The 21,139-nt window shown below is 42.2% G+C and overlaps 3 protein-coding genes across 5 annotated transcripts in view; 1 reads left to right on the top strand and 2 right to left on the bottom strand.

Moving 5' to 3' along the window:
- Positions 1–383: 383 nt before the first annotated feature.
- Positions 384–1,583, bottom strand: ARL14 (ARF like GTPase 14). The gene is made up of 2 exons (XM_005141986.4): positions 851–1,583; positions 384–697 (listed from the first exon to the last, which is right to left on the bottom strand). Exons 1-2 carry the CDS (start codon positions 1,429–1,431, stop codon positions 688–690), a joined length of 591 nt encoding a protein of 196 aa, XP_005142043.3. The 5' UTR covers positions 1,432–1,583; the 3' UTR covers positions 384–687.
- A 3,148-nt stretch (positions 1,584–4,731) lies between these two features.
- On the top strand, positions 4,732–13,420 carry B3GALNT1 (beta-1,3-N-acetylgalactosaminyltransferase 1 (Globoside blood group)). Its single transcript, XM_034063785.1, has 3 exons — positions 4,732–5,156; positions 8,114–10,072; positions 10,863–13,420. Exons 1-2 carry the CDS (start codon positions 4,732–4,734, stop codon positions 9,165–9,167), a joined length of 1,479 nt encoding a protein of 492 aa, XP_033919676.1. The 3' UTR covers positions 9,168–10,072; positions 10,863–13,420.
- The window catches only part of PPM1L (protein phosphatase, Mg2+/Mn2+ dependent 1L), a 113,978-nt gene continuing 102,954 nt past the window's right edge, over positions 10,116–21,139 (bottom strand). For 2 of the 3 annotated variants that reach the window (XR_004079646.2, XR_004079647.2), the window contains exons 4-5: positions 18,175–19,816; positions 10,116–17,241 (exon numbers count right to left, since the gene is read on the bottom strand). Coding sequence is in view for 1 of the 3 variants with exons in the window: in XM_005141956.3 (XP_005142013.1) it covers positions 19,470–19,816 (347 nt within the window). In the remaining 2 variants the exon portion in view is untranslated. Of the gene's footprint in view, positions 19,817–21,139 lie in introns of all 3 variants that reach the window. The other variant, XM_005141956.3, reaches the window with a different exon arrangement.

Raw genomic sequence — 21,139 nt, forward strand, 5'->3', positions numbered from 1 at the left:
AGTAATTATTAGCAACTTTGTGCCACTTCTGTAAAATCTAATCAAATATAAATTTATCAATAACGAAATTTCAGGTGGCTTTAGTACAGGCAAGACAGGATCCATCAAGATCCTGCCTGCCTCAAGCAAGGAGCCAATCCCCCCCTTTTTATCCCTCACCCCAAACCAATGGGGATCAGCACTAGCTTCCAATGCTCTGACTGGACAGCAATGCAACGGTGCAGAAACAAAGAAATCGGTACCAGAAACCTGCAACAGAGGGACATCGACCTCCCCCTTACAGACAGCACTGTGCCTCGTTGTGGGCTGTGACTCAACAAGGAGCAGATCCTGTTAAAACCTGTTTGGAGCAATTGGTTCTAGAATGCAATATCCCACAACTATTTCAGATTCATAGGTTTATTTGTAGGAAACTAAGAGTTTAAGATCTAAAATGACTACATTTTTACACGAGAAATACATCCACAGAGCATTTATTAAATCTCATGATTTATCATAGCATGACTTGGCTATTTTGCATCTTGAGAAAATTACTTGATTTAAGCATTCTAAGCACTGCTCACCCATTTTGTTTCCACATGCTAAAATTCAGAAGCTCAGCTCCACCTTTTTCATCATTCAACAGCCACACTTCTCAGCTGAATAACTTGAGTATACTATCACTGATAAAATGCAGCGAGTAGTATCTCAGAAGCATCTGTGGGTATAACAATAAAATTTAATATTGTTGTAGTTCTTTCTAAATATTTACTTCTAAGAGTTCTCCAGAATTCAGTATTTTCAGATTTAGTCTGTCCAACAAAATACATTGACATTCACCAGATCCTAATTTGATTATAAAAATTCTTACAGTGTTTTGCTTTCCTTGACGATGGCAGAAGTCTCCTTTAATCTGCTGTAGTGTTTTACAAACACGGTTAGCCTTTGAAGTGCTTCGGACAAACCTTGTCCTGTGACGGCACAACAGGGCTGCACATACCAATTCCTGTCACTGCAGTACTTCTTCATGTTGAATCTCTTTGTTATTTCCTCAGCATTCAAAGCCCCAGGCAAATCCTGCTTGTTAGCTAGCATGATGACTGGTACCCGTTTTAGAAATTCATTCTTTAAAATGAGTTCAAATTCTTTCTTTGATTCTTCCAGACGTTGCTTATCAGAGCTGTCCACAACATATAGCAGTCCATCTGCATTTTCCAGGAAATTGCACCAAGCCTGTCTCATTTTCTGTTGTCCTCCAACATCCCAAAATGTCAATGTAAAATCCTTCCCAGTTTCAATCATATCAACATTAAAGCCAATTGTTGGAATTGTTAGAAAAACATCATTAGACCTGAACTTGTACAACAGCGTAGATTTCCCAGCAGAATCAAGTCCTAACATTGGTATATTGGCTTGTTTGACCGTGGAGTGTTTGGTGTGCTTGAGGCCCATTTCTGCCGCAGTTGTCTCTAGGCAGCCTTTAAAGCTGGAATTCAGTCTCTTTTGTGAAGCCAGTTTTTCTCAGTAAGATGTCTTTCTTCCCCTGTCAGATGAAGCACAAAGAGTGCGGAAGAGGAAGGCGAAGAAGCAGCTTTGCGCTGTGAGAAGTCAATGAAGGCTCTGTGCAAATACATGCTGGCTTTTATCAACTTGATAATATGCAAATAATATTTATGAAGGTGTACTGTTCAGTGCTAAGCCTGCGTGGGTGGAACAACTCTGAGTAATGTGCCAATTGGTCACAAGCACAAAGGTTATACAGTCTTCAAACATGTTTCAACAGTGAACCGCACCTCCATGAGCATTTAAGAACTCTTTACGTTGTGTTTTGTGTACGTAACCTGCAGCAGCCTGGTTGTGAACCCCAAGGGCCAGGGAACCGCTACCTGTCTGCCCTGTTCCAGAGAGCCCAGTGTCATAGAATCATAGAATCTCAGGTTGGAAGGGACCTCAAGGACCATCTGGTCCAACCTTTCTAGGCAAAGCATGGTCTAGACTAGATGCCCCAGCACCCTGTCCAGCCAAATCTTAGGAGTGTCCAGTGTTGGGGAATCCACCACTTCCCTGGGGACATTATTTCAATGGCTGTTTTTATTGTGAAAAATTTTCCTCTTGTGTCCAACTGGAATCTACCCAGGATTAATTTGTGCCCATTACCCCTCATCTTTTCCATGTAACTCCTTGTAAAAAGGGAGTCTCCAGCTTCCTTATAGCTGTTCTTTCAATACTGGAACATGGTATTAAGGTCTCCCATGAGACACCTTTTCTTAAGGCTAAACAAACCCAGTTCTCTCAGACTTTCCTCGTACGGCCTTCCAGTGTGTGGATCATCTTTGCATCCCTTCTCTAGACCCTCTCCAGCTTGTCCTCATCTTTCCTGTATACTGAGGACCAAAACTGAACACAGTATTCTAGGTGCAGCCTGACCTGAAGATAAAAGATAAATCCCTTTATGTCTGCATCTACATCTGTTCTCAAAAAGAAACGAAATACAAACACAGCCAGTGAGGAATGAAAATCTTATGGTTTTTTCATACTTATTAACCCACAGAATGACAAGGAACCTGGTTTATCGGTGCATCTCACCTTCCAGCAGCAAATTAATCTCAAGTGGTCTCTAATGTCTGACTACATGAGCACATGGACTCAAACAAACTGTAAGACAATCCCACTGGTAACTTACTCTGCTCTACCTGGCTGCCTCGACTCTGCCAGCTGCTCCTCCTGCCCACCCCTGAAAATGTCTGCTTAGATTCCACTGTCAGAGTTGTAAACTGGGTGAGTTATGTTTGTATGGACAAGTTTAAATGTACTTGGTGTGCTGGATCCTAGAGACCTTAAGATCTGGTCGTTATTGAGATTCAGCCACCTGAAATCAATGGTTTCCATTCACTTCATTATGCTCTATTCCATTGTTGCCTGCTGATCTAAGATGATTTCCCTCAGGAAAAGAACCAAAGGGGAAAGCAACAGAGTCTTAATCAAAAGATTCTTTTTTTTTTTCTTTGGCTGCATTCTAAATAGTAATCATAGAATCATAGAATGGTTTTGGTTGAAAGGGACCTTAAAGCTCATCTAGTTCCAACCTCCCTGCCATGGGCAGAGCATCTTCCACTATACCAGGCTGCTCAAAGCCCCGTCCAAGCTGGCCTTGAACACTGCCACGGATGGGGCAGCCACAGCTGCTCTGGGCAATCTCCGAATTGCTGTGCCAGTGTCTCACCACCCTCTTAGTAAATAAAATAAGAATAAAAAAAGAGGAGATAGAAAATTTAGTCTAAAATCATTGAATACATATTGAGCCTCCATGTTACTGACAGCAGACCTATGTTGGGCTGGCTTGATGCATCCTGAGTACTTCAGTACTGGTTTGCCCTCATACCCAGCTGCATTAGTATTAGTTACCACCGTTTGTCTTTGCTCTAGAAAGTACATAATCAGCAAAAAGACGTGAAGGTCTTCTGGCCACATGGGCTGCTGATGGGTAGGGTAATCTTTTCAATAATTGCAACACAAGTTGCTCAGCGATCACACATGTTGCATAAAATAAACCTCAGTCTTGACAAACAAGTTGTAATCTGGTTTCTCTTGAAGCTGAAAGGGTCGTACCAGCTGTAACCAGGGGCAATAAAAGATGACTGTGACATACTTACTGTTGTAAGTTCCTCATATTTAATAACACGGATAGATTATGTGTAGAGTTTTTTTCACGAGCAGGTCAGGATGTATTAAACCAGGGAAGAAAGTGTATGCATTTCTCTTTATGTATGTGGATGACTGAAAAAATGGGGAGACAGGAAACTCTGTGGAACACACTGTTAACGCAGCCAAAGGAACCAGAATTCACTGCAAAACAGCGTGCTGTTTCCTTGAAAGAGCTATCTTGATCAAAGGCAACACCTCCCTGTGCCAGTGATAGGATGGATGGCTTGCTTCTGAGGGACTGTGCTTCAGTTCTCTGCACTGTACATTTGCGCCTGCTGTATTTTGGTATTTGATATTTATGGTTGCATAAATATATTTATTATTTTATATTTAGGGTTGCAATTGTTATTAACTCAGATTATTGCTTTAAAGAAGTGATTAAGCAGTGTCTGTCCTTTTTTAGCTTTTTTAAATAAGCTAATTACATTTACTTCTAGGACAGAACAGCTTCTGGAGACTCTGGCTTCACAGTTTTTAACTGTACCTGAGTCAAACCTGAGTTTGCCTCAGAGCAAGATTTTGTGATGCAGAACCACTCCCAGAACCGATTTCCTGTGTTGCTTTGGAGTTTGTACAGCAGGAGGAGATCAGAGCCAAGCTGTAGTCAGCTGCACATGATGCAGCATGATGCAGCCTCCTGCTTGCAGGTCCTATATCTATTTGCACCTGAAGGTGAGCATTTGAAAGAGTGAGAAATCTACCTTTGATTTGTCCAAAGGTGTATTTGCTTTCCCGGGGTGAGGCCATCTTGCTTATGTAGGGTCTGACTAAACATTCAGTTTAAAACCCCAAGAGTAATAAAACTGGGACAGCTGGTTTAGCATCGATTATTCAAACTCAAACTTTGCACAATAAACCTTTCGTAAACTTTGCAGCTTTAACGGTAACCTGTGTAGGTTCCTGGGCTGTCCAGGCAGGATATTCCACCACGGCTGCATGCTTTTGTAATGTTACAAAATGTAATACAGTCATTTAGGGGAGCTGGGGGTGAGGCCTCACCGTGATTAATTCCAGTAGCTAAGGCAAGAGAACAAGTTCTATTTGAAAATGCTCGTCTCTTCTTTCCTGGAACCTATAAACTTCAATCCCACAGCCGACTGTGCTGTGGGTACAGCCTGTAAAGAGCACATAGCGGTCGGAGCCCTCCCTGCGTGGCTGCGAGCGCAGGACCGCCCCTTGCCTCGCTGCGGCAAGGCGAGGCGCGCCAGCCGGAAAGCCCCGGCCGGAGAGCCCCGGCGCGTCCTGCCTCAGGCCCTAGGAGGGGCTTCCTGCCCGGCTCCCCGCTCCGCTGCCCGCCGAGGAGGCGGAAGAGGAGGCGGGCATTCTGCGGTGCCCGCCGCGGCCACGCGTCCCCCACTCCCCCAGAGCGGGGCCGGCCATCCCGAGCCAGACCCGACGCTCTCGGCGGCAGGAGTGATGCCCTGCCCCGCCTGGCTGGCGGGCGTGCGGCGGCAGCAGCCCCGGACGCAACGGTAATGGCTACAAGGGGCGGAGGAAGGGGATGGAGACATCGGGTTCCCCACGGCAAGGCGAGGTGAGGCTGAGGGGGTGCGCGGCCTCTCGGGCAGCCTCGCCGTTGACAGCCAGCCCTGACGGCGGGTCGGGAGGCGGCGAGGGTTGCTAATGCGTGTGCCCAGGTGCAGTTTTCTTACATTTGCTTTCAGGTTGGTCACTTCTCTCCGTCAGTATAATCTCAGACTCTTACCATGTAGGGCTAGCAAGCTGCGAACTTGGAAGCAAATGAAAATATTTCCATGAAAGCAGCAGTTGTTGCCCTTGGTTTGCTTCAGCTGAATATCCCTGGAAGGCAAAAACTGCCAGCAGAGAACGTCTGGAAGTGCTGGAGGACCTTCCAGGTTCGCCAGCAGCTGGAAGGACTGCAACTGCACCAATTCCAGGCAAAAATCTCAGCTTTTAAACCTCACATCTTCAGACTCATTGATTTGGTTTAAGCGTTTGAAATAGTGAAGAGCACAGCCCTCGGTGTGTGCTTGCTTTGCCCTTTTGTGCTTTTTTGCCTGTATTTGCCGAGTTCTCATTTAATGATGCTGGAGGATGACTGCCTATATGTTGAATTGTCAGCGTTGCAAAACCACCTGTTTCATGTTTTAGGGAGTGTAGTTTCCACCCCATGACCATTCTAAAAGCTATGTTTTGGTGAACCTATGCTAGCTTGCAAACTGTGCAGCCTGTCACTGGAGAAATGAGACCTTAAGAAAGAGAGCAACAAAGTTTGTGGACACAGGACTTTGGCATCCTCGAGAGTCACACAGCAAAACAGAGCTTTACACTGCTTGTTCTGGATGCCCTGTGGCTGTTCGTAAGCATACAGAATCTTTAAGATTCCATCTTGCATAGTGTGGACAAAGGACCTGAATTGATGATTTCTTTTCCCCAAATTTTTTATTGCGTAGCAGCTCAGGTCACGATTTTGTTGTTCAGAATGTCATGTAATCAGTCTTTTCTGTCAGAAAAAAATCAAAATAATCAGATGGGGTTTTTAATTAGATAGTCAAGAACTAATCAAATTTTGATGTAATTTACTTTAATTTGATCATCAAACCCCGAGAAGTGTTATTTATATAAAATCAAATACTTAAGTATTGATACGTAACTAAGGTGGTTTTCTTCCAGTATGTGTTTTTCATATTGTTAACTGAGAGTCAGGTTGGTACATCTAAAGAGAGAAGAACTCAGCATTTTTATTACTTTTTTCTTTCCGTAAAACTAGGGATTAAATACCAGATTGGCAACTCTGAAGGGTTTTTTTATTCAGTTACAATCAACTTCCCTAAATGCAGTTTGAACAGTCTCAATGATACTTTCTTTTGCATTTGCAAACTTCTGTTCTGTTTTGCTTGCATATGTTTAATCCATATGGAGAAAAACAAGTGAATGAGCATGAAACCTCTAAGGTTTTGTATTTTTATAAGGCAGGACATCAGTCACATTAGGAAGTTCTTAATAACATGCTCATCTGTGGTTATATTAGGTAGCTTTAGTGCAGGGTTGACTCCTGATTGTTGCTTGGTATTTTTTAAGTAACTCAGCCTTGAAAGGGATCAGTCTGAAGTTACTTTCTTTAAATAGCTATTTGCATAAAATTGCTTTAATGCATTTTAAGTGATGTGCTTTGTATCGTCAGTGAAATGTGCTCTAAATGCTTCCTTTAAAGGATCATTCGTTTAAAGTCAGATCATACCCACAAATACAAGGCAGGTGGGCTTTGGCAAATCAAATTCATCTAAATTCTAGCATGCTGTGTTGGAGTTTGGATTTTTTTTTTTAAGTATAAAACATCTATAAGCCCTGCAGTGATCTTCGTGAAGATAAGTAGTAATTAATTGTGCTGTGAAATTGAAGCTTTCATCACCCTTACTGTGTCTTTGTGGATACTTTACAGCACAGGGTAAACGTTATTACTGCAAACATTAGAAATCGTTTGGAACTCCCACGGTAAGACATTGTAATTATTTTGGCTTAAAAATGTCTACACAGCATACATACTTTTCAAGAGTACAGTAAAAGTAAGCACTGCTAAATGGAGGGTGCAGGCCTGAAATTCTATTTTTACATTCAGTTTTGGCAAGATGAATTGATGCGAGTATCTAATCCTGATGCTGTAGTAGTGTCTTCAGGGGGTTATACCTGTGCAGTTCAGACTCTGGACCAAGACGTGTCTATAAGCAAAAAATGATTTTGGTTTGTCTTCATCTCCAGTGCCAACTGTGGTTTTTGGTGTGTGCGGTGTGCCTGATGGAGCTGAGAAAATCCATTGCTTTTTTGGCAGATGGTTAGGGTTTTGCATAAAAATAATGCAGATGTAATTCCTTCTTTTTTAAAACCTAAGTAGATGGAAGTAGTAGGAGGATTTTGTAATGTCTTGTTTAAACTTCTGTAAGTTTTGAAATTCGTGGACTGCAGTGGATTCCCTGCTGCTCCCATTATGCCAGATGTAAAGCTACCATGATAAAGTTGGTTGCAATGCCCCTTTACTCAGTCTCAGAATCATAGAATGGTTTGGGTTGAAAAGAACCTTAAGGTCATCTAGTTCCAACCCCTCTGCCACCTCCTTTGAGCTGCTGGTCACATTTCTTTTGATGCAGCCCAGGATACAGTTGGCTTTCTGTGTTGCAAGTGCACACTGCCAGCTCATGTTCAGTTTCTTGTGGACCAAATAATAAGCACCTATTAGAAAATAAATGATTGCTGTTCAGTGTTGTGAGTTGCTCAGTGCTCTGCTTATACTCATTTCTGGAACACAGTAGCAATTCCTGGTGTGCAGGGTGCCATATGTAATAGCTGGACCAATGGGTCTGGTATTTGTCTTCATTATATTACAGCATATGCTCAACTGACACATGACAAGATAAAAATATAATATTTGAATAATAGCATTCTGAAGACTACTTTTTAATTTCTTTTTCAGCAAGAAACGTGTCTCGGGACTTGTGGTACGGATTTTGAAGGTCACTGATGCACTTCTGCAAACCAGTTATTGCTCAGATCCAGTTAGTGTTGTGTACATGAGACCATTAAAATGGATTTTTTTTGTTCTCGTCATGTTTTCTGTCACAGCAGTGTGGTATGTGGCTTTTTCTTCCAACACTGTTATTAAGCATACAAACCTCATGTATTTCTATGAATATGAACCAGTTTACAAGCAACATTACCTTTTCACATTGCGGGAGCGCTTGAAATGCAAAGACATAAATCCATTTCTGGTCATCCTGGTGTCTTCACGTCCCGAGGACATGATGTCAAGGCAGGCCATCAGGATGACATGGGGGTCTCAAAGCTTCTGGTGGGGACATCGAATTCTAACCCTGTTCTTACTAGGTCAAGATTCTCAAAGAGAAAACAATGCTGCAGCCCTGTCAGTAGAAGATGAAAGCATCCTCTATGGTGACATAATTCGACAGAATTTTATGGACACTTACAACAATCTTACCTTGAAAACAATCATGGCATTTCGGTGGATCACTGAGTTCTGTTCAAACACTAGGTTCCTCATGAAAACCGATACTGATGTCTTCATCAACACTGCTAACTTGATAAAATTTCTTCTGAAGCTAAATTCGTCAGAAAATGTTTTTACTGGTTATCCTCTCATCAACAACTTCGCCTACAGAGGCTCTTACCAAAAAACATACATCTCGTATGATGAATATCCATTCAGGTTGTACCCTCCGTATTGCAGTGGCATGGGCTATATCCTAGATGGAAAACTGGCCCTGAGAATTTATGAACTGATGAGTCATATCAAGCCTATTAAATTTGAGGATGTTTATGTTGGAATTTGCTTAAATCTGCTTAATGTGAACATCAGTATTCCAGAAGATAACCAACAATTCTTTCTTTATAAAATTGATTTTGATATCTGTAAGTATAGGCATTTGATTGCAGTACATGGCATTACATCAAGTGAAATAATCAGGTTTTGGCAGGATTTGTCATCAAACACTTCAGTTATTTGTCTTTGATTCTGTATGAACACATAAAGTGAAACATATTCAGTGTGAAAACGTCCAGGGCAACACCGAACAAAATCACAGCTGCAGAGATGGCTTCAACTGAAGGAGGGCTGCACTGCTGGGGCAAAGTGCAGTGACAACATTTCTCTATGACTTTCTGCTACTCTGAAATAAAGTTAGGAATTCACAAAGCACTTTTCCATGTACATACCCTGTGCATACAGGATACTTTGGAATACACCATCCTAACTTCCTCTGGTGCTTCTCCATGTGATCAGCTATAGCTACAGGGGTTCTACCTGAATCTTCTGGAGTATATGAAATGTTACCAAGGAATAATGCTTATGCTAAGAAACTGGCTTTGGAGATGCTTCCCAGATTCCTGCCTGGATTGCCTTTATTGGTTTTACAAGTACATCATCCTATGCCACTCTCAAGTATTTGTTCTGTGTCCATCATGAAGCTTCTGCTGCCCTTTTTCTTTCATTATATCACCACTGTAGTTGTCCCAAGAGCTTAAATGTGTCACCTCTGAAATAGCTCTGGGAGTGTTACAAGCCTGTGGACCGTGTGGGGTCTGCAGAAGACGATGGGAAATTCTGGGAATGGGATGCACTCTGTGTGTGTGTGCCTATAGATGGATAAAACAGAATTACCTTGGTGTCTTCAGTAATATTCATAGCTTACTAGAGGGCTAGATGCAGTGGAGTTCACACACAGTTTAGTTACTTGACATCTCTAATACATCAGGATAATCAAACCGCATGTATGTATACACCTACATGTGTGTACTTCTGCATGAGAGTTTTGGAACCATGTCAGGAAAATTCAAATAGATTCATTTATATCGTGACATATTTTTTAGAAACATCTATCTCTAAAAAGAGCTTTCTTCAAATTTTAAAATGAAAAAGGTAAGAACTGCTTTGTATTTCATAAGGAAGACAAACTCTACTGTATCTGTAAAGACGGGTATTTTAATCACTTTATTCATCTCAGCAAGGCCAAGTTTTCAGTAGTTTACACTTCTAATAGACAACACTACAGAATTTGCAACTGCATTAACATAATTATTCTTGACACATCCACTACACAGTGAAGATACTATAGTTGCATCCTGTACACCTAGAATGACAGAGCACTGCCACCTTGTTTGTCCTACAGCTAGGATGGTACCGTGTATTTACATTTGGCTGTCTTTCAGCTAGTCTCTTAGAGACAAATTAGAAGAGGTGCAGAAACCTCTAGTACCAAGTTGGAGGTTTTACCAGGTTTTTTGTTACATTGTGATTATGGTCAGTATTGAATTTTGCTACCTTACCGTCTACTGCACATGGGCTTTTGATGGAATTATAGGAAGTGTTATATTTTTTAGATATAAAAATGAGGTCTTGGGGACTATACTCTCTAGACAAGTATTTCAGATGTCACTGTTTTAAGAATGTATGTTAAGAAGGTCAACACTTTTTAAAAATAGATTTTTTTTGTTAAACTAAATAGCTACAGTATAGTATAATGGAGGGAAGAATGTTCTTCTATTTCTCAAAACAGAGGTAAAACTACAGCTGTTCCTGCAGGTTTAGGATCTTTTATTTGATTGTTGCACTGTGATCAGATCCTGAGAGCTCTGTGAGAAATCTTTCACTTGTTCTTTGATTGTTTATACATCTTAACGAAAATCAACCTCCTTTTTTTTTGTTATAGGCCTGCCATGTTAAATGTCAAGAAATCAGTTATTTGTCACAAGAACACTGATGCTACCATATGGTTTGTATTGCTTTTTCAAAAGAAAATGAAACAAGTAATTATGAGAGACACTGCAATCTTCAGAAGCTGGTTGGCTAAAGCAGCCAGTGCTCCCGCCAGGAGACCCAGAACCCACAGTCACAGAGAGGTGGCTGTGGGCAAAACACAGCCATCACCAAACCACCAAGCAAGGTAATCTTTAGTATTTGTGCCCCACAATGATAATGCCAGTCACAGATTACAGGGGTTTTGCTCATACACAGTGACCTGTTTATGCCACCTGAAATTATTGTGTAAAGTGACATCAATTCTGCAAGAAATGTACGGTGTAAAATATTCCTGCTCTTGTTTTATTTTTTTAAAAAAATATTTTATTTCCAAATCTGGCTTGTATTTGGGTCTGACCTTATTATTGCTTAAAAGACTGTAAAAATTCACAACTAAGCTAATGTTTCTGTTTAAAGCCAATATCAGGGAAGTTTCTAGTGTGAGCAGCCACGCAAAAGGTAAAAAAAGGTTAAGAATGTGAACTAATACAAGCATTGAAGTCAGTGGTGGGCCCAAATTTTATTGCATCTGCCTACAATATTGTGCTAAAACTGAAGCCTAAACCACAGGCTACGAGTTTTCCAAATACTCAGATTCTTTTTCTTGTGCAGGCAAGTGGTTCAGAAAGCTGTATTAAAGCAGAATTTCAAGCAGTTGTGACTTTGATAAAGAAAAGCATGGGGCTTTCCAACTGGAAAAACCTAATGACAATCTATTGGTCGAAGATGCTTGTAACTGCTGCTGGGTGGATGAGAGAAGGGGTTTAAAATGTAAAATTTCAAGCCTGTGCTTCCTGTATGGTATTCCAGAAGAGTTACAAAGTCAAATGCTTAAATGTTTTGTGTGCATTCTGGAACAAGCAAGTTCAAAATCACCAGTGAGACAGCATGTGCTGCAGACTTTGGGGTGTTATTATCTATGATCAGTATCAGCAGAACATAAAACAGTTTGGAATATTTTTTATGGAATATTTCTTTGTTTCACCTTTTCTAGTTACTAGTAAAGCATTTCAATGACAGTTCATTGCAAAGACCTCACAAATGCCTGGATGCACAATCAAGAATGTAAATTTATTGTATTTTAAATTTAAACTAAAAGCTGATAAAGGTTAACTGAATGACGTGACACTGAATTCCTGATCTGTGTCCATCAGTTACATTAGACATACTGAAGGAGTTTGGGAGGCAGAACTTTGCTCTGCAGTAGTGAGTGGTGCATACATTTATTATGTACTTTAGTTTGCCTAAGACAGAGGTGGTAGGGCAAAGCTTTCTGCAGTTTCTGTTAAATTAAGGTCATCAGGTTTTAATGCAGATACTGTGTATTAGATTTCTGTACTGTACTAGATGTACTCTACTGTATTAGATGTACTGTACTGTATATGTTAGATTGGATATAAGGAGGAAGTTATTTACTGTTGAGGGTGGTGAGGCACTGGAATGGGTTGACGAAGGAAGCTGTGAATGCTCCATCCCTGGTGGTGTTCAAGGCCAGGTTGGACAGAGCCTTGGGTGACATGGTTTAGTGTGAGGTGTCCCTGCCCATTGCAGGGGTTGGAACTAGATGATCTTAAGGTTCTTTCCAACCCTAACGATTCTATGATTCTCTTAAGCTGCAAACCACAACCAAGTGCAAGTGCTCCGGGCAGGAAGGAAAACATTAAAATGAAGTTAAGCAGGTGGCTGGGTTTAGTTTTCATATATAGTTGAGTTCGTATTTTGAAGAAACCTGAAACTGTAAAACAAAACCAGACCTACCCCACTCCACTTACGTATTGCGTTTCTAAAACTCCTAAAGCCCCTTCACTTCACAGGACTAATATGTAGTCTCTCTAAAATGTTGTGTGTGATTCTTAGCTAAAAGCAGTATTGACCTGCAGCTCACAGGAGGAAATACTATCTGTAGTACAGCCTTACCTGCCCTTATGGGATGTTGTGACTTAGTTTTCCTTCTATAAAATAAGGTCTTAAAAATAGAACATTTACCCCCAGCACCCTCTCTTGAGATTGTTCATACATCTGAGCTCTGCCTGACGCCAGTGTTCTGACAGTTGCTGTGCAGCATGTTAGTTTTCCAGAGCACATTGATACGAGTGACCTGCATGAGGTTTAGAGAGGCCAGCCTGTGGGCATCGCATCCCCCCGGCTGGGCTGGGCTGGGCTGGGGCTCAGCCCAGTATGCTGCTGCTCCTCTCAGCCACGCTTGGCCTGCAGCAGTCCTCCACCTAGGAGTAAAGTGCACTCTGCTGTGAGCTGGCAATACAGATAAAATCTTAAACACACGTCTGGCCTGGAGTGAAAAAATGTTACAAACCAGCCTGAAAAGGCTCTTAACCTTTGCTAACGCAGCCCTGTTGCATGGAATGTCCTTAACCAAGATGGATGCCTAAATGTTGCAGCTCTGTTATCTTGGGTGTTGTGTAGGAGGTTTTTTAATAAAGCTCTGACCTGCCCTTTTAGAGTTCTAAATGTGTGGTTCATTTTCCTAATGCATCCATCTTAGTTGTTTCTGAGGGAGCATTTCCAGGTATGCTGGATAGAAGTGGGTTTACAGTCGCTTGGTGTATCCACACAGTCCAGGTTTTAAAGTTTTTGCAGCCCCTCCTCCTGTTCACTTTGTACCTAACGGTTACACAATTGTTACAGTTTGCCATGTTAAAGGTAAATGGGTTTGAACTTTATAAAAATTGACTGTACTTGTAAATCCAGCACAGCTAAGCACTGCTTACAGTTTGTACTGAACTTATGCACCCAGGAGCGATGCACCAGAGAGCAGCAGAGATTCATTAGGGATTGGAAGTACCTTCAAAGAACGCTTCCCAAACTCTTCCTCTGATTCTTAGTGCTACCAAGATGAAAGCAAGCACAGATAAAGCACAGTTTCATCTGTATTATTCTTGCACCCCTGCATATGGTGTATGAATTGCTGGGGAGCATGCTTGACAGCCCTGCATTTAGATTTCTGAAACATTATAACCAATTATTCATTTAATTAATGTGGTGGAATGTGGGCTGGAGTAGATTTCTGAGCATATGTGTCCCTAGAAGTATGGATACGTCTCCACAGGACATTTAAGAGAACAAAGGGTTGGCCATTTAAATACAGAAAAAGTGCACTTTAAATTGCTCAGCTGATGCAGTGTTTTCCTTGAGCCTGAGCAGAGAAGACCAAACCCAGGATCTGACCTGCTCCTGAACCTGGGTTTCAAAACTTCACTCAAGAATTGCTCTTGATATGAACCACTATTTACAGGTTTGGAAAGGCTTCAGCTGCTTTGATTGCACACATCCTGAATAACAGAGCATCTAACCCATCATCTGTAACTTAGAGACAGCTGATACTGAGAACTTTCAGTTACCTAAGGGAAACCTTAAGTAAAATAGCTGCTACCCAAGCCTTATATAGTCAGCACTATATAAAGAAAAGTGATTCAACCTCTAACTCAGTATTAACTTAATTGCATATATCTTTTCAGATACAGGTCTGTGGGTTTAGAAAGGTGTTATACTGACAACACTGAGGGGCAGCAGCTCTGGTATGTGCAGTTGTCAGGCTTCAGCCGAACATTCTACATTTTAACCTCGCAGTTCCATACAGCCAGATTTCAGGCTGGAGGCCTAAAAACCTGTTTTGGGAAGCGAAAGGCTGGTGGGGGGGGGGTTTATTCTTTTGTATAATCACTTGCTAGATGTTTCTCTGTGTAAAGTATCTGCTACTATCAATATATTAATGTTATTGGAGGGTAGCTGAGCAACATAAATTCTTTATTTTCAAGGTCCAGCATAAGGGTTTACACAGGAAACCCTGCTAGTTCAAGCTGATGCAATGCTTTAGTACTAACTTCTGCATTCCAAACGCTTCACAACTATTTATTTTTAAATTTTACCTTATGTAAATGGTATAATACTGTAATGACCTTAGCAGTGATTTGGTACTGACCTTATGTTCACAAGTTAGTAGGCAATACCTGGAATTGACTGTATAATCGAAACATTCTGCTTAGTAAAAGAGGCTCATTCATTTCAAATTCTGTATTTTTAGAAGCTGTAGGACCACAGCAGTCCTCACAGCGTCCTCTGTGACCACCCTTCCCCTGTGAGACAGGATCAGTGTACCCAGACCACTAGTACTGGGCATTGTGACAGAAGACATGGCATTATGTTTCATATGAAATAAAACAGCTTCTCCTGCCAGCCTGGGGCTAGGGATGGATTCTGGCCTCCTGTAAGCTGGGTTACTATGGTCTGTGTAAGAGGCACTGCTGCCAAATGTTTAGATCCCACAAAAAATGCATTAATCGATGTGAAAGGAGCCATGATGGGGTGGGGGGGAGGAGGGGGAGCTGGCTGAGGACGCAGGGCAGGGTAGAGAGGTGTCACAACTTAGGAGCTGAGTTTCTCAGCTGATACTTAGCCTGTGGATGCACTTGCACAGCCTGCACTGCTTCTAGCACTGCTGTAGAATTCAGCCTGAGACAGGGGCTCTGCATCAACCTCACAAGCAAACTTCTGTGCAAAGGCCAGTGGGGCCTTCAAATCAGTTTCCACAGCGACCAAGACAGCAACTCGTAACTTCTGTGGCCCGCTGCTTGGTTATCATGCTCAGGCCAGCCACTAGACGGAGCTGCAGTCTCACATAACGAGGCTTGTTCCAAGACTGGGGATCCCCGCCATGGTACCAGGAGCTGCGCAGGGTGAAGGTTATATGGAAGGTCCTACGGATGAACAGCCTTTCAAAAAACCCACTGGTATGTGGCAAAAACGATACACTCAGTGGTAGCCTATAATCAGGATGAGAAGCTAAACGGTGTTAGCTTTAAAATGTACTACAAGAGTTAAACTGCTAGCTTGCAGTATCACTGGGCAAAGCTCAACTTCTTTTAAGTAGTGGATCAGATGACTAATGACAAGGTGCAATTTTTCATACTGAACCATATGAAAGATACTCTTTGGCAGCAACTTAATCCAGCAGTTTTCTGCCATGTGATGTTCTTACTTGCTGAACAGATGTCACCAATGGAGCTACCCAGGCTGAAGCAGCAAAACCCATCCATGAGCACATACAGCAAGAGGGAGCTCTCAGATGGGCACAAGCTGCTTTAACCAAAATGTCTCTCCCTTTTTCTGGAGAGGTGCCCAGGAGGAAAGCAGCCTGGAGAATGGTGTGCTGAATGCGCTCCCTCTCTGATGCTGTAACACATTCTGACACTCTGCTTGAGTGTACTTGGGGTGTTTCTGGCTACAGTGTTTGGCTACCCTTCCAGATGTAGGGTATAGATTAAGGCAGTGGAGGATAAGCCCCCATATTGTTTAGGCTGCATAAGCAATACATACATTAATTAATCTCATCATCCAACAGCTGCATTTATCACAACAGGATTTGGCACAAATCAGCATGACTGGAAAGTTACCGGTGTCTAAGTCTGGAGTATAAACTTCTAGCAGGGAGCATAGGTAGGCACTGCACATGTATGTGGAAGCCTGCACAAGCCTCTCATCTCTGCTAAACCTTCATCTTTAAACCTAAAGTAGCTTTAGCTAGTTTTTTTTTTTAAATAACAAAACCAAAAGCCAGCAACTTTACCAGAAATCATTGGCATTAATGTCTTTGGCCAGGAAAGAGTTATTAGAAAGGTGGGAGTGTTGCAGAGAAAACTGAAGGTGCTAAAACAGCTGTTGCTGCAACTGCAGAGGCTGGAAGGTTGAACTAGGGCTGATGGGGTAACTGACTGGATGGGGCTATGAATGACAGGGTGAATGAATCTGGAATAAATACTCAGATGAGTCTGCAAAACAGTTCTGTAGTGCACTGTGCTGTGTTTTCCTAAATCCCATGAGCATGGCTTACTTCCAGAGCAAGCCACCCTCCCACTGCTTCCTCACGGTTCTTCGGGAGCCTGTGAACGCGTAGGATTCCTGACACCTCATTCTGTGTATCTTGAGTGCCGAAGCAAGCAGGCAGCGAGCTGTGCTCCAGAGCAGGTCAGCATCCCTCAGCAGCAGTCACTAACCTCACGAACATGAGCTGCAGGAGGCTGAGTGGCAGCTGTGAGCCTTTTGCTCAGTGGTCTTAGTCTACCATGTTTTTTTCTTGGAGCTGACCATTGTCCCAGTGTCAACTTCTCAGATGCCTGTGCTGGATTAGCGGTGATGTCTCTGCTGCACGAGCATTCCTCTACTTTAGGGTTCTGTAGGCGGCTGGGTCTAATTCTTCTGTTCCCTGGGCAGCTGTTTTGACAAGCGTCCAGGCGGTGTCCTCTAGAGAAAAGCCAGTACAACGGAAACATCGTCTGTGAAGGAGAAAGGAAAGGCAAATGCAATACGCACCATGAGCTCTGCCCGGAACAGTTTCGATACTGCTGCTGTAGCATTACTAAGTACATGATTAAGTACTCCCATGAAAATATCACACAAGGATTTAATTTCACAGCGTGCTGACCTCAAATACCTTTTCAAAATAAAATAACTGAAGCACGCTGTCATTATTAACATTTCCCATTAGCTGCTCAATTTAACCTCAAAGTTGCATTTCAAATTCCCCGAATGCACTGTTCAAGAGATTTAAGAAGTCCACAGGCTTCATCCTCCAGGGAAGGAGCAGTGCAGGCTGGGGCCTGCCAGTTTTGGAGGATGCTGGACACTTTCATACTTCTGCTTTTCACTTGTCTGTTCCTTGGAGTGGAGAGGCTCCGCCCAAAGTCTGGGGTGAGAAGAGGCTGCTAGAGGATACCATACAATTTGAACAGCACTGGTAGTAGCTATAGATCTGACTAAGAGTTGTGATACTCCCCAAACAAATGAAAGGAGGGGAGTTTCCTGGGGAAGAGATAACCTAGGAACAAAAATGAAAAGACTAAGATGGGAATTCCTGCTCATGCAGAAATTTGTCCTCTTTCATTTCTGTCTCGAGACACACACCTGCTCAGCACAACCACAACACATCATGGTACTTTGGGGACCAGCAAGCCACTTGCCCCAAAATCCTGCGGGTGGGTGATGAGAAACAGGTGTCTGTTTAACCAAGTGATATTATATCTTTACCCAAGGAACAGATGATGTTAGTTAATGCATCAATTCCTCTCAGGATGCAAATATCAACAGCCTCTATCACCTTAAAGACAAGAGACCTCAGCAGATTGTCCAGGACAACATTTTGCAGGGAGGGAATCACCAGGGTTATTATAGAACACAATACCAGTAAAGCAGGCATCTGAGACGCTCACCTCCACCTCAGGCCATGGCTCTGTTCCTCAGCACACACCGCCCTGCCACTCTGCCACCACTGCCTCTTGGTCATGAAGCAGGCAACTAAATTACCAGATGTAGAGCAAACTCTGACACTCATTGTTTAAACTTACAGTAGTCACAGATTCCAAAATACAATTAAATACCGAGAGTTAGATCTAAACACAGTTTTATCTAGACCTAACACAAGCTTTTATCTCTGCAGAGCAAGGCCACTGCCTGGCATTTATATGCTATACCAAACAATGGTTCTACAGTGGTTTCCCCCCGAATTAGCACCACTGATTAATCTGCAGTGGTACAAGGAAGTCATTAATAGCTCTGACTTCCACCTAGGTCACTTTCAGGAATGCCCTGTTTTCATTAGTTTTCCAAACAGTCACTAACAAAATAAATTTTACCTTGCATTACTTTCTTTACATGCCTATGAAAAGTCCATGCCAAAAAAATAACATGAGTCTCTGTGAATGACCAACATTCTTCTATCACAACAGAGCTAGTTTTTGATATAGAAGGAGTCAGACCTTGAAGGTATTTTGCTGAAGTTTAACATTAGTTGGTTTGAATACAATATGGCATAGAAGGAATGTTACCAGAGTAATGCACAGACTGAATAAACATGTGGCTTCAGGTAATTCAGTAGATACACCTAATCACATGCTTGGCGGGGATTTATTTAAAGGAAGGGCGAGGTTAAACAAAGCAAGAGAGCCAGTTCTGTGGTAGCAGGCTAATATTTGGCTCCTTTTCCTCCTTCTCATCAATACCAGGCCATTAATCACAAAACTTTTCCTATACAACCTTATCACTGCAGATTAAAAAAGAAAAGAGATGAGAAACATGACAGTGTCATTCTGAGGCGTTCCACCTATGAGTGAAGAGTAGCATCACTCCCATCATTTGCTGTTAAATGACAGCACGGTCCTGACCCGGCTGTGCGTCTAAATGAACCTCTGACTGCTAGAAATGAGAGGAAATGGATCAAAGGAAAAGTCTACACAGGATTTGTGAGGAAAATTCTGAAATGGAAGATTACAGTTAGCTTCTCAGGAGCAGCAAGGTCACAGAAGACAGGTACATGTGAACAAACTTAATTCTTATAATCACTCGGAACGTATTTGTTGTATTGCTCCTTTTGTTAAGCAAAGAACAAAGACCAGAGGGATCTGTTCCTTTTGTGTAGAATATTAATGGTGTTTACTAGAGCTTTCTACTATGTTTAAAATTTAAGAGTTTGGTTTAAGTTCAGAGTGAGGCAGAGAACCACAGGTAATTACTGTTCCTCTGGTTTGCTGCTATTCCTGAACTTCACCACCATCACTGTTATATTATCGGGACATCCTCTGTAAAATGACTGTAGCACTATACTCTTTGCACCAAAGTGTGGTTCATCCAAGCGTTCCTTGATGAATCGGACAGCTTCCTCATTGCTGAAAGCATCCCACAGACCATCCGATGCCAGGATCATGAACTCTGGCTGCAGTTTGTCCAGGTCAAAGGTAAGAATATCAGGATCAGGAATGACAACATTCAGGTTCTTCAGAGGGTAATCTCCCAACGAGCGGGACATGGCCAGGATCCCCTGAACGCGCCAGGAACCATTGAAGCTGATAAAACCACCTGGAGGGAAACACCAACATTTAATGCAGGTCTTTTCAAAGTTAAAGCATGCCTTTCGCTTCCTGCCAGACTCATCCCAAAAATTCACCCTGCATATCATGGGGTGTACAGATGTTACACATCTCAAAAAACAGGAGATGCCTTCAAGTAGATCTTGGAACAGGGAGGAGCTGGGTTGTGGCTGCTACTGCTGCTGCCACAGCTGAAGCAGAGAGGTCAGGAAAGGTTCTGCTTCCAAACAAAGCAGCTTCATGCTCTCTACTCCCCAAGAGAGACTACTTACTGAGCACAGGTATTCCTGTACAACAGAAAGCCTTACAGCAGTGTTAAAACAAAAATAGTGAAAGCAAATCTTTACATTCATGTGTCAGTAAACACCTCCTTTCTCTGTATAGTTCATGTTTTTCCCATTTCAGATCTATGAAGGAAACAACACTGAAAACACCCTGCAGCAGGACTCACATCTCACTTTAAGCCATAAAGCAAAGAAGCAACTTAAAGAGTATTTATAGGCTGTTCTGTTCAACTGCCTTGAATGAGCTGTGTCAAAAAGGACCAAAAACTTGTCAACAAACCAACCACAAAATTTTACCTCAAGTCAGAAGGAGGCCATGTGGGATTTGACGGACTGATTTTACCATCACAGTGATTAAGGCTACTTCTAGTTGAAAATACATGATTTTATCTAGGGGTTAATTATAGTGAGACACATTTTACACTGAAATTGTTGACTCTGACACAGCCAGCACCTGGCTGCTACACAGCTGGGTTGTGTCAGGGAGGGAACTACACAGTATTCAAGGTCCAAGAGTAAAACTGAGGCACCTTCAATTCCTGTGCATACCTTGGTGTGCCACTGTCTGCACTATTCATAGCAATATTGCTACATGTGACATCCAGTCACTTGACATGGAACATTAAAATGTATGACAAAATGAGGGGAACTGTGGTGTTTTACATCCTCAAGCTGTCTGCTTTGGTGTTTGTTTAAATGGCTTTGTTCTTTGTAGTTATCAGCATGCTTTCTGTTCTGTTCTGCTTTTCAGCCTATGTGCTATTTGTCAGTCTCCTAAATCTTACAAGAGCATCTCCATTCCTGGTTGGCTGATCTGATCCATAATTCTTTCTGCTTTCAGGTGAAACTTAATGTCATGATTTGCCATTTTTAAAGCTTGGAACTTGATTTGTGTTAAAAACAGCAGAAACAAAACATTTTAGCTGGATGTTTTCGTGAATATGGAGTCTCTGTTATGAAGGCATTTCATTCCACAGTCAAGAAAAGGAAGTACTTGTGAGCTGACTGCAACTCCTCTTAGACATGGA

This window comes from Melopsittacus undulatus, chromosome 6 (assembly GCF_012275295.1).
Source record: "Melopsittacus undulatus isolate bMelUnd1 chromosome 6, bMelUnd1.mat.Z, whole genome shotgun sequence".
Classification (NCBI taxonomy): Eukaryota; Metazoa; Chordata; class Aves; order Psittaciformes; family Psittaculidae; genus Melopsittacus; species Melopsittacus undulatus.

Bases quoted from the DNA above. Each gene is read 5' to 3' on its own strand.
- ARL14 (XM_005141986.4), bottom strand. From the start codon at position 1,431: ATGGGCCTCAAGCACACCAAACACTCCACGGTCAAACAAGCCAATATA.
- B3GALNT1 (XM_034063785.1), top strand. From the start codon at position 4,732: ATGCTCGTCTCTTCTTTCCTGGAACCTATAAACTTCAATCCCACAGCC. The intron at 5,157-8,113 runs GTAATGGCTACA...TTTCTTTTTCAG, and splicing joins CAGCAGCCCCGGACGCAACG to CAAGAAACGTGTCTCGGGAC.